General features: G+C 35.3%; 1 protein-coding gene across 4 annotated transcripts in view; it reads right to left on the bottom strand.

The window, feature by feature from the left end:
* Positions 1-14,326, bottom strand: part of LOC113055947 (cytohesin-1-like) — a 56,825-nt gene that overhangs the window by 27,021 nt on the left and 15,478 nt on the right. The window contains exon 1 of one of the 4 annotated variants that reach the window (XM_026222341.1): positions 125-363. The exons of the other annotated variants lie outside the window; for them this stretch is intronic. Within the exon in view, the coding sequence (XP_026078126.1) occupies positions 125-152 (28 nt within the window). The 5' untranslated portion in view covers positions 153-363. Of the gene's footprint in view, positions 1-124; positions 364-14,326 lie in introns of those variants that run through there. 4 annotated transcript variants of the gene reach the window in all.

Raw genomic sequence — 14,326 nt, 5'->3', positions numbered from 1 at the left:
GATTATCGATAGACCATGTTTCCATAAACATATAACAAAACCAGACAGGAGACAAAAAACATGTCACAACAATAATATTGAAACCTGACCACAGCAAAAATGAAAACTTGAGAGATCCACTCACCGATTCCATCCTCAGATTTCAGCACCATGATCTCAGTGAGCTGCACTTGTGGCTCGGAGCAATCACCTTCTGGCGGTTTAACAAAGCTCACGCTTTAACCTGCTAACTCACAGTTTTGATCTGTCCCGAAAACCAAGTCTAAAAAAAACTTAAGATGAAAAGAGTGTTTGAAAGTATTCGCAGTAACACCAGAGACCGGATGTCACTGCCTGAAACCCTCATGCTCCGCAGAAGGGCGTGTCTTGGCGATGAGGGACAACCAATCAGCGCCAAGCTTTAATTTTAGTTTTTTTTTTTTTTTCTTAGTGTGCTTGCAGACACACACACACACACACACACACACTCAGAGAGAAAGACACACACACACTTAAATACACTTAAAACACATCTAAACATATCATGCAAAGCTTTTTAAAAAAGATGCTTAGAAAATTATAGGAGTCTGAACTTTTAGGGAGTATGGTAGTGTCAATATAACAACCCACACATGTGGCTTTTCTGACCGTTCTGAGAGCAGTTCATTCAGAGTGGCAGGCTGTCCTGACAATTGTGGGAGGAAAATTTTATGCATTGGAAAAAATAACTGCACAAAACCCCGTAAATCTGTCCTTTCTAAGTAACAGTAAAACACTTCCCTATTCTATATATAGCAAAACATTCATAATGGTATTACTTTATTGCTTGGTTTCAGCTTTGTACTAAATGTGTGTTTTTAACAACCAACTAGTGAAATTGTCAATTCAAATCTAGCAAGGACACATTAAATTGATCAAAATTGACAGTTAAGATTTTTTACAGTTACAAAAAAATATATTTTAGGGAAATCCTGTTTTGAACTTCTTAGTTACTTGCACAGTAATAAGTTTCTTGAACACCAAATCAGCATATTAGAATGATTTCTGAAGGATCATGTGAGTCTGAAGAATGAAGTAATAATGCTGAATATTTATATTTGCCATCACAGGAATAAATTACACATTAAAACATATCACAACAGAAAGCAATTGTTTAAAAGTGTAATAATATTTCACAAGATGACTGTTCTGACTGAATTTTAATCAAATAAATGCAGCCTTAGCAAAAGAGATGTCTTTCAAAAACAAAAATCTAAACAAACGTACAATTCCCAACTTTTAATCAATGCAAACTGCGTGAAAACTAAAAAAGTGATTGTACGTTTATGGAGCTCTATTAAAAGTTGCATATACAGCTTTGCAAACAAACAAAGCACACTTTCAGAGCGTTAAGATGTTCAAAGGATGTTCAAGCTTCTCTTATACACAGAGGCTTGTTGTCTCTTCTTGCCCCCGGGAGAATATTGGTCACATCTTAACTGTGACCAATGGCTGATTATCCTCAATATAGGCTGACCAAGCACTACATGAACAAGCTCTTTGTTTGGATATTTACTGACCCATTAAGAACAAATGGGGAACTAATTTGAGACAATAAGTGACCAACAGAAATACATCAAAGTAAAAATTTGGATACTTCTTGTTAACTATAAGTTGTCATGGCAATGAGTGATTAGTAAGTTTCTAATTCTATGCAAAATAATTTAGATATGTGTGAGTAGATTCATAACAATACCATGATCATGTTCACACAAACACACACACACACACATATTACAATAGAAGCACAATACCCACAAACATATTGAATAGAAGTCAAACAAAGTGGTGGAATCAAGGTTTGGTCTTTCTTTTCATTGCCAGCAATGTAGTCTAGCACTAACAGCTTCACAAGATCTAGCCCTTAGCATCCTCTCATCTACCTTTGTAAAGAAATAAAGTGTCTTGGAAAGTTTCCCTGCAGTGATTCCTGTGCTGTCATATGCACTTCTGGAGACATTGTGAGAGGAAGATGTCGAAAACAAATCACGTCCTCTTCTCCTTTTGTGCTGATACAACAGACACACATGCAGTGTGCCACACACACACACGGTCACAGGAGTCACATGATCATTGGGCACAAGCGTCCATCTCTCTTTGACCTCAGAGAAAGGCAAACCCAAATAGAAAAAAAAAAAATTAATGATTGTGCTTCTCAGGATGATACAAGATGCAAGATGTCGAAATACCTTAAACAGTGCTGTAAAAGACAAAATTATTACATATTATCTACCATGCAAGGTCACAAATAGGATTTTAAATCTAGAGAAAATATTCGCCTAAAATTCTGTCCAACCGAGCTCAAAAGATCTGTCTGAACAGTTTCACAACGAACCATTTTTTTCTGATTTGTTAAGGTTTTGTAAGCTCCCAGCATACAGTGCCGCATGAATAACTTATGTGTTTATTGTCATATTGGCTTCCTGTTTGTTGACTTTATGCTTTTGTTGTTGTTTTCATTGTTGTTAGTTAGTCATCTTTTCACTGCATTGTGTTTGTTGACTGTCACTATTGTCCATGTGCATCAATAAAGCACATTTTATCTCTGCATTGCAAGATGTTTTCTTCTGCAAAGATTGCAGAATCCACATTGTCTTATCTATCTGTAAATGAAAATGTTATAATGTATTGAAAAAATAAATAAAAAAATTAGCTGCCCCAAATGTATTAGCTGAGCAAGAGCATGTTTTTGTATTTACTGAACAATGAATTTCAAATTGGCTAAAGAAAAGACATTTAATTGTATATTTTAATTTAATACATCATGTAGCCTTAATTATTTAACTTTGTCAACATTTATACAATATAATACGCAATAAATCAAGTAATAGCATATTCATTCCACCAGACGGCGCTGCATTTTATTTATTTATTTTTTATTATTATTATTATTATTATTATTATTTTTGTTTTTTTTGCAAATATTTAATCAGCCTCTTAACCCAAAGAGCGGTATGGCTGTATATAAAGCTTGAAGATGTTGACCACAATTTAACCACTGATATATATATATATATATATATATATATATATATATATATATATATATATATATATATATATATATATATATATATATATATGGAAAATAATGAACATATTATTGAATCAAGGATTTTTATAAAGCCTAATGGCTTTGAAAATATTCTATATTAAGGCTCCATTATCTTTCATTAAAGCTATTTTCGTAGAAAAGAATAAGAGAGAGAAAATAGGAAAAGAGAAAGGGGGAGCTGTTCATTCACAACCTAATCCAGAATAGAAATGGTAATGTTCTCCCCTCCCTCTCTGTATATGCGCAGGAAAAACAGGGCAAGAAAACACTACCAAACAAGAATAACATATTAACTGACCCTGAGGTAATATTAGTGCTTGTGCTATGTAATTTTTCAAAGGCCTCACATTTACAGCAAATTCAGTACATATTATCTGTAATATTCTGTTACATCATGTCTCTCGTCCTTCATGCTTCACAGAAGTGGCACATGGCTGCCACTGAAAGTCACTGCAGAAGAGGAGATGGGTAAAATGCATGAAAACATGTTTCTTCTTACACTTCTCACACTTTTAAATTTATATGGATGTTTTTCAGGTATCCGTTTGTATACATAATCTAACAATTTGTTATAAATAACAAACAATATAACAATTTCATATTATTTATACAAATACAAATGATTAAACAGTGACCCTATTTTAATTAAAAAGTAAAAGCATTCATAAACTATACATTTTATATTTTTCCTTTTTCATTTATTTGTTTAATTATTTTATACATTTTACATGTAAATCAGCCAACAATAAAACAAGTTTTCTAAAACAGTTCTTTCCCTGTCTGCCATTGGTTAATCAAACTAGCCCCGCCTCAAATTCACACCATTGGTTGAGTCGGTGCTGTTATGTGGCCTGGTTTGGAATGTTTTGATTGACACAGTGTGCATGGTTTTTGGGGAAATCAAGGCTTCTTCAAAGGTATTTCTGCATTGTGGGATAGGAGAAAGTATTATCAAGAAAACCTAAGCTTTTAAAATTCAGGTGTTAAGTAAATGATTGCAAAAATGACTACAGAGACGACTCGTAAGAGAAATGGGAGAGTTCAGTACAAGAGGAGCACTGAAAAGATGAAAAATTTAGGCGTATTGATGCATATATAAAGTTAAATGTGTTTGTTATTTGATCTGTATACATGAGCAAAATAAATGTTGCCTTTGAGGAGAAAGCATGTGTTATCTGAACTCTGATGTAGAACCCCTTCTCTGAAACTGCAGCAAACACATCTTCTAAGCAGGAAACCAGACGAGAGAAATGAAATGAGACTCCTCGGGGAGATGCAGTGCTTTTACTTGATGCCTTTACTGCTTTACCCAGAAGACACAGCTAAAATACAGAAAAGACTTCTCCGATTCACTATGCTGATTCTGTATTCTGATTGTGTGTGTGTGTGTGTGTGTGTGTGTGTGTGTGTGCAGCAGAAGCCAGTTCTAGCACACAGAGCCTTCTGTTTATTCTGTATATTCAAAGCAGATGTGAGACTTAATCACAATCCTTAGTGAGACAGTTTGAATAAATTTAAATATAATTTCCACCTTAAAACCTTAACACTAAAATCACCCTGGCTAACTCTATAGTCCCATAACTTACATACATATACACGTTTGAAAATTTTCTGCAAAACTGAAATAGAATAGGCTAATATTATCAAACAAAGCATGACTGAAACAATATTGTCAAGAATAGCCTTTGATTCGTAAACCACAGTTATACATAATTTAACACATTTTTCTAGTAATTAGAAAAAACATATGGTAATTGTAACGTGGGAGGTATAACTACAGAGTTGAGGATCCAAATGCTTCTTTTATTTAACAAGAGAGCGGTCGAAAGGGGCAAGGTCAAACAACAGCAAACAGGTACAATCCAGGGCGAGACAAAAGATTAATCCTGATAAACAGTCCAAGGTCAAAAAACAAAAAGGCAAGGCAATGCAACACAGAGACAAGGTACAGGATACAGGCTAAACAATAATCAGAAAAGTAATCAGCAACGTTGGTAGGTTCATACATGTGTGTGTGTGTGTAACCCTTATAGTGTCCCTGATAGGAAACAGGTGTGTTGCAATAGGGAGGTCCTAGACAGGGGTTTATGGGAAATGTAGTCCAGAGAGAACAAAGACAAAACCCCTTATCGTGACTGTAAAAGATATGACATGAAACTACTCTCCTAGTTTCTGTGTTCATATTTTCTAGCCTTATTGCCCAAATAAGTTCCATTTATAATAATCATAGTCCAGAGAAGTCAGTCCGTGTTACAGTTGGTGGAGTGAAGGAGACGTTGCGATGCATATAAAAGAAAAAGTCGTTTAATAAGGAAAACCAATGCTGAAATTCACAAAAGTCAACATAACATAAATGATTTTGTAGGGGAGCAAACAAAAGGAACCGATGAGATAATTCGTTAAAGACTGAATTAAAGTAAAACTAGGTCACAGGTGAACTGAAAACACAATGAAAATCATTATAAATATGAACCTAACTGTCTGTTTATTAATAATGGATTTTTTAGCGATGTTTTCTGCTGGTTATAAAGTTTCACCAGTAGGTGGCGACAAATGACTGCCTTTAGTCATTGAGTCAATGAACCCCTCATTGAAGCGATTCATTGATGATTCATTCAGGAACAAAACAAGGGAACTTGGCTTTATGAGTGATATGATCACTGAATCATTCACATAACCAATTAATTTCTAAACACTGATCTTTTCAGGATCAAATGACACTGCTATTTGTTGCTCTGAGATGAGCAATGGTTCTGGATTCATTCAAAACTATTTTTATTGGCAAAAGTTTGGAGTTTTTGTAATACATATACATATGCATATGCATACACATGCATGTTTGTGTGTGTGTGTGTGTGTATGTGTGTGTGTGCATAAAGAACACACATGTATAACAATTTTAAAACTTATTTGCTAGACATTTCTTTTTAACATGAGTAACGATGCAGCATCCATTAAGATGGGTCCTTTTTTAGACTAATGCCTTTAAATAACTAAGCACCAGGGTCTAGCAAACAACTTAAGCTTTTATCTTTTAAAGTCTGTATTTAAATGCCAAATGAGACAGCCATCAGAGTATCTTATCAAAGCTGCACAGCATTCAACACTTTTGAGGTCAGTTCACATAGCTGCAGCTCAAAGCATCAAGATAACATACTCAGAAAATCTGATCTAGACTTCACTGCAGGTGACAGTACACAAGAAGTGCTGCTAAAGGCTGTGGTTGTAGAAAAAAGGTCAGCCCATCCAGTGTGTAGGGGTTATGACATATTCATAAACCTCTGTGTGCCTACACACCGACAATGATTAAGAAAGAGAATCTGTGTGAATGATATAGTAGTGGATTCAATTCACACAAAGCAATTTCAAGAAAGTTTGGTATAAGCATATTGCTAAGCTAATGGTGTGTTAATTTAATAAGCATAATAATACATATTCTACACAAAAAAATGAGTAAAACAGTCTATTTTAAATTACATTTGAAATTTATTGGTAATATCTGTATGGTTATAATGGTTAAAAGTCTCAATTAAACAGAAATGGCTACTGATCTTTTCTTCTGAATTGTGATGTAAAACTTGATGTATAAGAGTACGTCATTTTTTCAAGTTTTGAAACATTTCTGTGCCTAACTAACCATCATCAAGAATAGATTACAGGGCTGCATGGATTGGTATATATTTTAAGAATGAATTAGCAGTGTTGTCGCCAAGTGGTTAGAGTTCAAGGCATTTCAAGACCAGGTGGAGACAGACCAAAATAAACAGTTATCATACCATCTCACCACTCACTCTCTCTTTCTCTGCATGTCTCTCTGATTCTCTTGTTCCTCCTCTCACTTGTATTTCCCAGAACACACTGTGCTATGCAAAGACACTAATTACCAATGAACACCTGTTCCAAAGCTGTCAGAAAGAGAGAACAGGTGAGGTGGTGCAGTAGAGGGCAAGGCAAAGATGATGATAAACTGCAGCAAAAAAGATCATATGTGGCATTTAAGAAGAAAGACATTATCCTTATCTCTGTATATAATGATTGTATATAATGGATTTTTTTAATGGGTGCCAGCAATGCATTTATTTAGAGAAGAGTGGCTGATGGATGATTTACTACAGATCTACAGTATATGAAATAATACAATGTTAGCAAATGAGACGTAATTAAATCCATTCATCCATCCACTTAAACTGTCTTATGTATGACTGTGTGGCTAAAATGAATGGTACATTAAATATATAAGATTTGGAAATAATACAATTCCAAAAATATTTGAAAAATTCAACAATTCACAATTCCATATCACAAATATTTGTAATTCAGAAAGTGTGCATCATCCACATTTCCCACACCTTTTGACTGAAGCATTTCTATAACTTTTCTATTTCTATACTTTATGAGTATTGGGCAATGATTTTTAACAAAAAAGTTATAGAGATTAAACTCACATAAAGCATAACTATATATAAATCTATATTCACTGCAGAAATTTCCATTACTTTTGCCATGAAGTTTTAAGATTTTAATAATTCCCATGATTTTTGGGGTGCGTTTCCCAAAAGCAACTATGGTCGCAAGTTCCATTGTTACTAAGAGTCCAATGAAACTAACGACCGAAGTTAGCTGACGTTGCTTGAAACGCATCCCTGGACATCAAAATTGTCTAATATTTGCAGGTCTTCTGTAATCCTGGTTATCTGTCAGTACATTTAAGATCAAACACAAGTGGGAACTAACATCTATAATTTGGCAATGTGGACGCAGTTCTCAACTTGGCAGATACTTGTAGATGAATTGACCAAGTCGACATTTATGGGTCCATTCATTTGGATTTATATCTGAATGTAAAGCTTATTGCTAACTTTATAAGCTCTTCAGCCGTCACCACATGGAGCATATAGAAGATGGGAACATCAAATCTCTCACTGTTAACCCACTGAACACCATCATTCTGCGACATAAGCCACTGAGAACCAACTTAATCATCGGCAGCATCTAAGCTGTCTGTATGTGTGGTGTCCAGTGATGACTGAGGTCAGTGCACACATTTGCATCACAAGGGCCTGGTGGGCTGTTCTGTCAGAGCACACACAGCAGCTGCACGATTAAATAAAAAAAATGGTGAAATAGCCCTCTCAAAGACAACTGAATTATGCTAATGCTCTCCATGTCATGGTGAACAATTCAGAGCACAAAACTATTTCCATGGACACGGTTTATGAAAGGAGTGAACATAATAATAAATGTAGCTGACCTTGGGTTTTTAAACCGGAGTAAAATCAAGAGTAAAGCCACAAAAGTCTTTTAAACATTTTATAATGACAGTGACATACCAGATGCACACACAGGGACCAACAGAAGCAGGCAGGTTAAATGAACATTAACCCGATGCACATCTTTAAAGAACTGAATTTTGATTAAAGAAGTTTCAGCACTTGTGATACTATACCAATAAATCCACCTGATCTTCCCGGGGAGTCTGATAGCAATATATCCGCCACAGGGTGATGTTTAAAACATCTCCCACATCTAATAAAGCAGCTATTCTGAATAGTTTTTTGGAAAGGTGTAGCTAGTCTACACAAGATAGAGAGAGAAGGTTTTTTCCTTATTTCAAACATGCCGTAGTGCTAGTCACGGCAGTGCTTGGGATGCTGATTGCCTGCTCCAATAAAGTCCATGTCTAGAGCACAGAGAGCAAAGCGTCAGACAGTAGCAGAAAGCCCAGAGGCTGCTTCTGTGTTTATGATGTCATTACTCACTGCTTTGGCAGCTGCAGCTCCCAAACCCAACTAGTCCACATGTTTCAAATGCACCATGATCCTATGGCTTAGCAAGGGTAGAACATCAGATCAACGAGAGAACAAAAACAGTATACAAGTGCCATGACAAGTCTCAGTTACTCTAGTAAAGAACGCATAGCCAGGTTAAAAAATAATAATAATAAAAATTATGAAAGACAAAAAAAAAGAAAGAAAAGTGCTAGTACTAAAGCGCTGTCGAAAAAGATGAGTCTTTAGATGTTTCTTGAAAATGAGTAAAATCTCAAATTGAGATTGGGAGGTCATTCCACCAGCTGGGCACAGTCCAGGAAAAGGTCTTTGAGAGTGATTTTGAACTTCTTTGGGATGGCACCACATATTAAATATTAATATTAATATTTGATATTAAAGGGGTCATGACATGGGTTTTTTTTATTTTATTATTATGGTCCCCAAGGTGCAATTATAGTATTACTATAGTAAAAAAAAAAAAAAACTTTTAAAATGTAGTGAATTATGACATTTTCCCACCCTGTTTCTCATCCTTTGATTCAAACAGTCTGTTTTGGGTTGTTTCCCCTTTAAGAGTTCAGTGTTAACGCCCACTGTTATGATTGGCTAACGACATTTGACAGAACATTTGCGGATTGAGCGTAACTGTTTAGTAGCGGGTGATGCATTCGAAGCGATGGCTCTTGCGATGATAAAACCTTATATGTTTGAGCCGGAATCAGATGAGGAATCAGAGGAAAATGAACCATCACCACAACAACGAACACTGGATCAGCCCGTGTCCACATGGAAAGTGAAACTATTTTGAATCAATAAAAAAATTGTAACCCGAGACACTTGAAAACGGATTATTGTTGCATAATTATTCTATAGCTTAATATGCTAACAGTTTAACATTATTTACCTAATTTCAATGAAATGATGGGGTGTACCAAGGACAAAAATGCATGCACAGGCCATATTTGAAGATGCAGCATTGATGAGGCAACATTTTTAATCCTACTAGAAAGGCGACATATTTTCAAGATTCTCTTATACATATGTGTTTATATTAGCCAGTGATTAAAAGTAATATTTGTTAATACCCTTAAATGACAATTCTACATTTTCCCTGACGTCAGGATCTTTCGGCAGCGTATTCAAAGATGTTGTTTGTCCACAGCCAGGAACAGCACATCTGCATGGCATTGTAATTTTCCTGTACACAGACCCACTCGCTGTCCGTCGACTGAACACTTGTGAGGCGCGCGGCTCGACAACGATCCGAAATGAGCGTAGTTGTCTGGTGCTGGAGGCGGTCATATGCAAATGGTTGGAACGTCACTTCGCACCGTGACGTCACTTCTTACCATGGATCCAGAACGAGCTGTATTTAGAGCTTGATTAAATAAATGGCTCGTTTATAATGGGGAGGACGTCTTAAGCTATGAAACTTGCAGGACGTTTTAATGGTACAAAGACCTCTTATATTCCAAAAGATCAAGGCAAATTTGGTTTCTCATTTCATGACCCCTTTAAATATTAAAAAAACGTTATATTTTAATAAAAGAATTGGCTCCGAAAAAATGATTTGTAGAAGTGGAAGATGATTATTAAAGTATTAATAAAGATTATTAAATAAATTAAATTTTGGTCTGTACCTCACAGAACGCTATAATGTATAGCTTACTGAAAGACAAAAGGGTTTGAAATGACATGACATTGAGTGAATAATGACACGTTTTAATTTTTAGTTGAAACACTCCTTTAATACTGAGAGAGGAGGAAATTATTAATATTAGATGAAATTGCCGTGTGTAGGTTTATACTCTCCACTGGTCATCCCGGATGGAGATCAGAGATGATAAGGTTTGAGAATGAGGGACAGATTTTAAGGACAGTAGTTAAATATGAACTTGTCAAGCAGATGCAATAAAGGAGAGAGTCCAGATAGATTTTGTGGCTGGTCATTTGGAAAGGCAGAGTTCAATAAGAAACTCTGGAGGACTAAGAAAATGAATTTAAGGTTTTATAGATGGAAGCTCTGTTCCAAAATGCCTACTTTTTTTAATCTCAACACAAAACCTAAAGGGATAGTTCACCAAAAAAATGAAAATTACCCCATAATTTACTCACCCTCAAGCCATAGGTGTACATGATTTTCTTCTTTCAGATGAATACAATTATGCTATTCCTGACATGACGGCTATATTTAAAAATCAATCACTGAGTTGAATCACGTAAGAGCTACAGATATATACTGGCTTTTGCATGAATTCCTGAAAAGTGTTGAGAATCACTTGAGTCCAATTCCATTCTGCTGTCAGAAATCAGCTGCTTGTGTAGGCAGTAAGCAGCTCATTAGGTTTTGTAAAAGAGCTAGAAAGAGAGATGTAAATAAGATTTGTTTTGTCCTTCACTGTTTATCATCACAGACGGTGACTCCCTCAGAAGAACTGGTGGGCCACCACACTGGCATCATGGGAGATCCATGAGTGGGCAGCACTGACTTGCTTCCAGCATGATAATATGGGCTCACAATTCAAAATTGAGTCACTTCACACCTCTTTTCCACACACACACTCATTTCCTCTTCATGACCCCTTTACACTATAATCACTTTCACTCTTTTTCCCCATTGTTCTCAAGCATACATATTCTCATTCCAACTTTCTAGGACTCTCTTACAGATATGTGCCTCATAGGTTACTTCAAGGGGTCATTTCATACCTTTTTTCTGTGTGTTAGTCACACAATTTTAGTCAAATAATGAAAAGGTTTTTCCATGACCATTCTTCTTGACGAGAGCCAATTTATCCAGTTGTCGATTATCAGTGGCAGCTAAAATGAATGAAATTTCTTTTTTTTAAACTTAAGATCAAATAATAATTAAAACAACTATGTGCTGTGTGTGTGTTTGTGTGTGTGTGTGTGTGTGTGTGTGCGTTTGTGTAAAAAACAAATGTGCATGAATAGGATGCATTAGGCAAAACTAGCAGGTCAAGTTTGGTTCAAGTGTAGTGGCTTGTTGTGAGGCTCATTCTGATTCTGTGTTTAAGCTAAAGGTGAAGTGTTTCATTTTTGTGGTTAAAACACTTTCTACTATATCAGCTTAACATGCAGTGATAACTGTAAGTAAGCTATGTTTAGGATTATTCACCCAAGTGTAATTATTGATCCAATATTGACACAGCAATATAGGATTGATTTTACACAAGCTTGATGTCACGCATTGTTGTACAGCACAAACATACATACATAAATACACACAAATCTGTAAACCACTTTAAGTTCCTCATTATAGCCACACATAAATTTGGAGGTGATCATAACACTACTCATCCAGAGAAAGGGTGATTAACTTACTGACTCATCATGATTAGAATTTGAAATGTGAGCTGCCCGTGACATATGAATCACAGTGTGTGTGTGTGTGTGTGTGTGTGTGTAACTCTCATTACACTCTCTTGTACAAAATCGACTTCCTCCTTACTGAACAGTAGTTCACAATATCCCTATCCATTCTCACATTCACACTTCCTGACCGATTTCTTCTCATAATGCCTTCTTACCATCTTTCTTTCTGACTTGGAATGACCTTTAAGTTAAAGTGACACTCCCTTAAGGCTTTTAATACACACCGATAGATTCTCACACCAGCATCTAAAAGCTTTGGGTACATAATAATAGGCCTCTCCTCTTTGCATGCTTCTTATAATGTTATTTTATAATGTTTTTTTTATGATTAATGATAAAACACAATAGTCATACTTTTCATATGTAAAGCTATTTATTAAGATAATTATCAGCCAAGAGTGAAATGCGTATAAAAGTGAAACCATGACACTAAATAGCCACCTAATAACCTTTATGATCTTATAGTTGTATACTAATGTCATGTGTACAGTAAATAGATTGTATCATTGAAAACATATACTTTTTGTAAAGCTGATTTGAAACAATGTTTATTATGAATTCTGAAAGGGCCATACAAATAACATCAAATTGAACTGAATGTGACAGAATCAGTGCTGAACAGTGATGCTGTCTGTCAAAACCCAGCTAAAAATGTAACACTGATCTCTTTATTACTGACTGAGCAAGACCATAGTGAAATTAACAGTTGAAATTAAATTGTGATGCTTGTTATCTCATAATTAGACTTTAGCATGGATTTCACAGAGAGGGTCCCAAATTTGTCTTTTTGATTCTCAAGAGTCATTACAGGAACAGCTCTTAATATACAAAAAGTAAATGACTTCCCTTTTCACTGGATTGAAAAACACTGTAGTTTGCCAAACTTTGGAGAAATGAAAGAGCATACAAAAGGATGCATTGAATTTCCCATCAATTTTTTTGTTTTTGTTTTCAATTCATGACAAAAGATTTGCTAAAATGAATATATTATTTACAAAGAAAAAGACCCGGTTTCTATAAGAAAGATTCTCACTGTAACTCTTGTGAATCAAGAATCAAAAGCATTCTTTCAAATGTATAACAAAGAAACAAGCAAATAGCTTCAGTTATTTTTTTAGAGTTCAAATTGCAATATATAAGTTATGTCAGTTATAAGTTAGCATCAAGTAATTGACATTTTAGGCTCAATATTGTCATGCACAATATTGACAAAAACAGCTTAGAGCAAAAAACAACCAATGTATCTGAATAACACAAAGTAACAATATTTTGTTTCTGAATGAATAAGCGTTTTTTGAATTATTTGGTTGAGTGAATGATTCATCGGCCCACTAAAAGACACCTGCTGCTACTTACTTGCACAAGTACTGCAATGAAATCAATTGGAGAGAAAATTGAGATTTTTGCTAAAGTGTCCTGCTTCTCAGATTTTTTCTAAACATTCTCACCAGAGGCGTCATGCCCGCATGCAGCTTCCAATAGACAAAAAAAAAAAACAAAACGGATTAATATTTTTATATTTGATACAGCCACACCGGTGTGATTAGATTGTTCAATGCGGCACAGCATCAGCTGCTAAATTCAAATCTGCGTTCCCTGGCTAGCGCTGAGCCAGAGACAGATGCGTTTGTACAGCGCTGCATTATAGCCAATCACACACGATTCTGCTGAGCTTATGAATGCAGCGGCCAATCAGAGATGTTCAAATAAAACGTGGTGTTTTGTTCACTTGCTCGCTGATTGCTGGCAAATTCTCTCATCAGAAACAACAAAGTGCAGATGTGCGTATGAATGTAAGTAAGATATTCATTTAACAGTGTAAACAGCTTCAGTGATTATAATGGGACTTTTTGAGAGTGCCTGAACTCTGGCTATACTGAATGAAAATGTTACTTCATAATGTAAATGTTCTTTGCTTTCTGTAAAATTAAAGTGTAAAATGAAATAATTAGTAACTATAAATACTCTGTTATTATATTCACATTAAATACAATGTCAGTCGTAGTAAAATATTTTATGGCATGACACCCATCTCTGGTACTTAAAGGGGTCATATGATGCGATTTCAATTTCTCCTTTCTCGTGT

This window comes from Carassius auratus, chromosome 37 (assembly GCF_003368295.1).
Source record: "Carassius auratus strain Wakin chromosome 37, ASM336829v1, whole genome shotgun sequence".
Lineage (NCBI taxonomy): Eukaryota > Metazoa > Chordata > Actinopteri > Cypriniformes > Cyprinidae > Carassius > Carassius auratus.
Note: the sequence above shows the minus strand (reverse complement) of the source record. Positions and strands in the feature narration are given on the sequence as shown.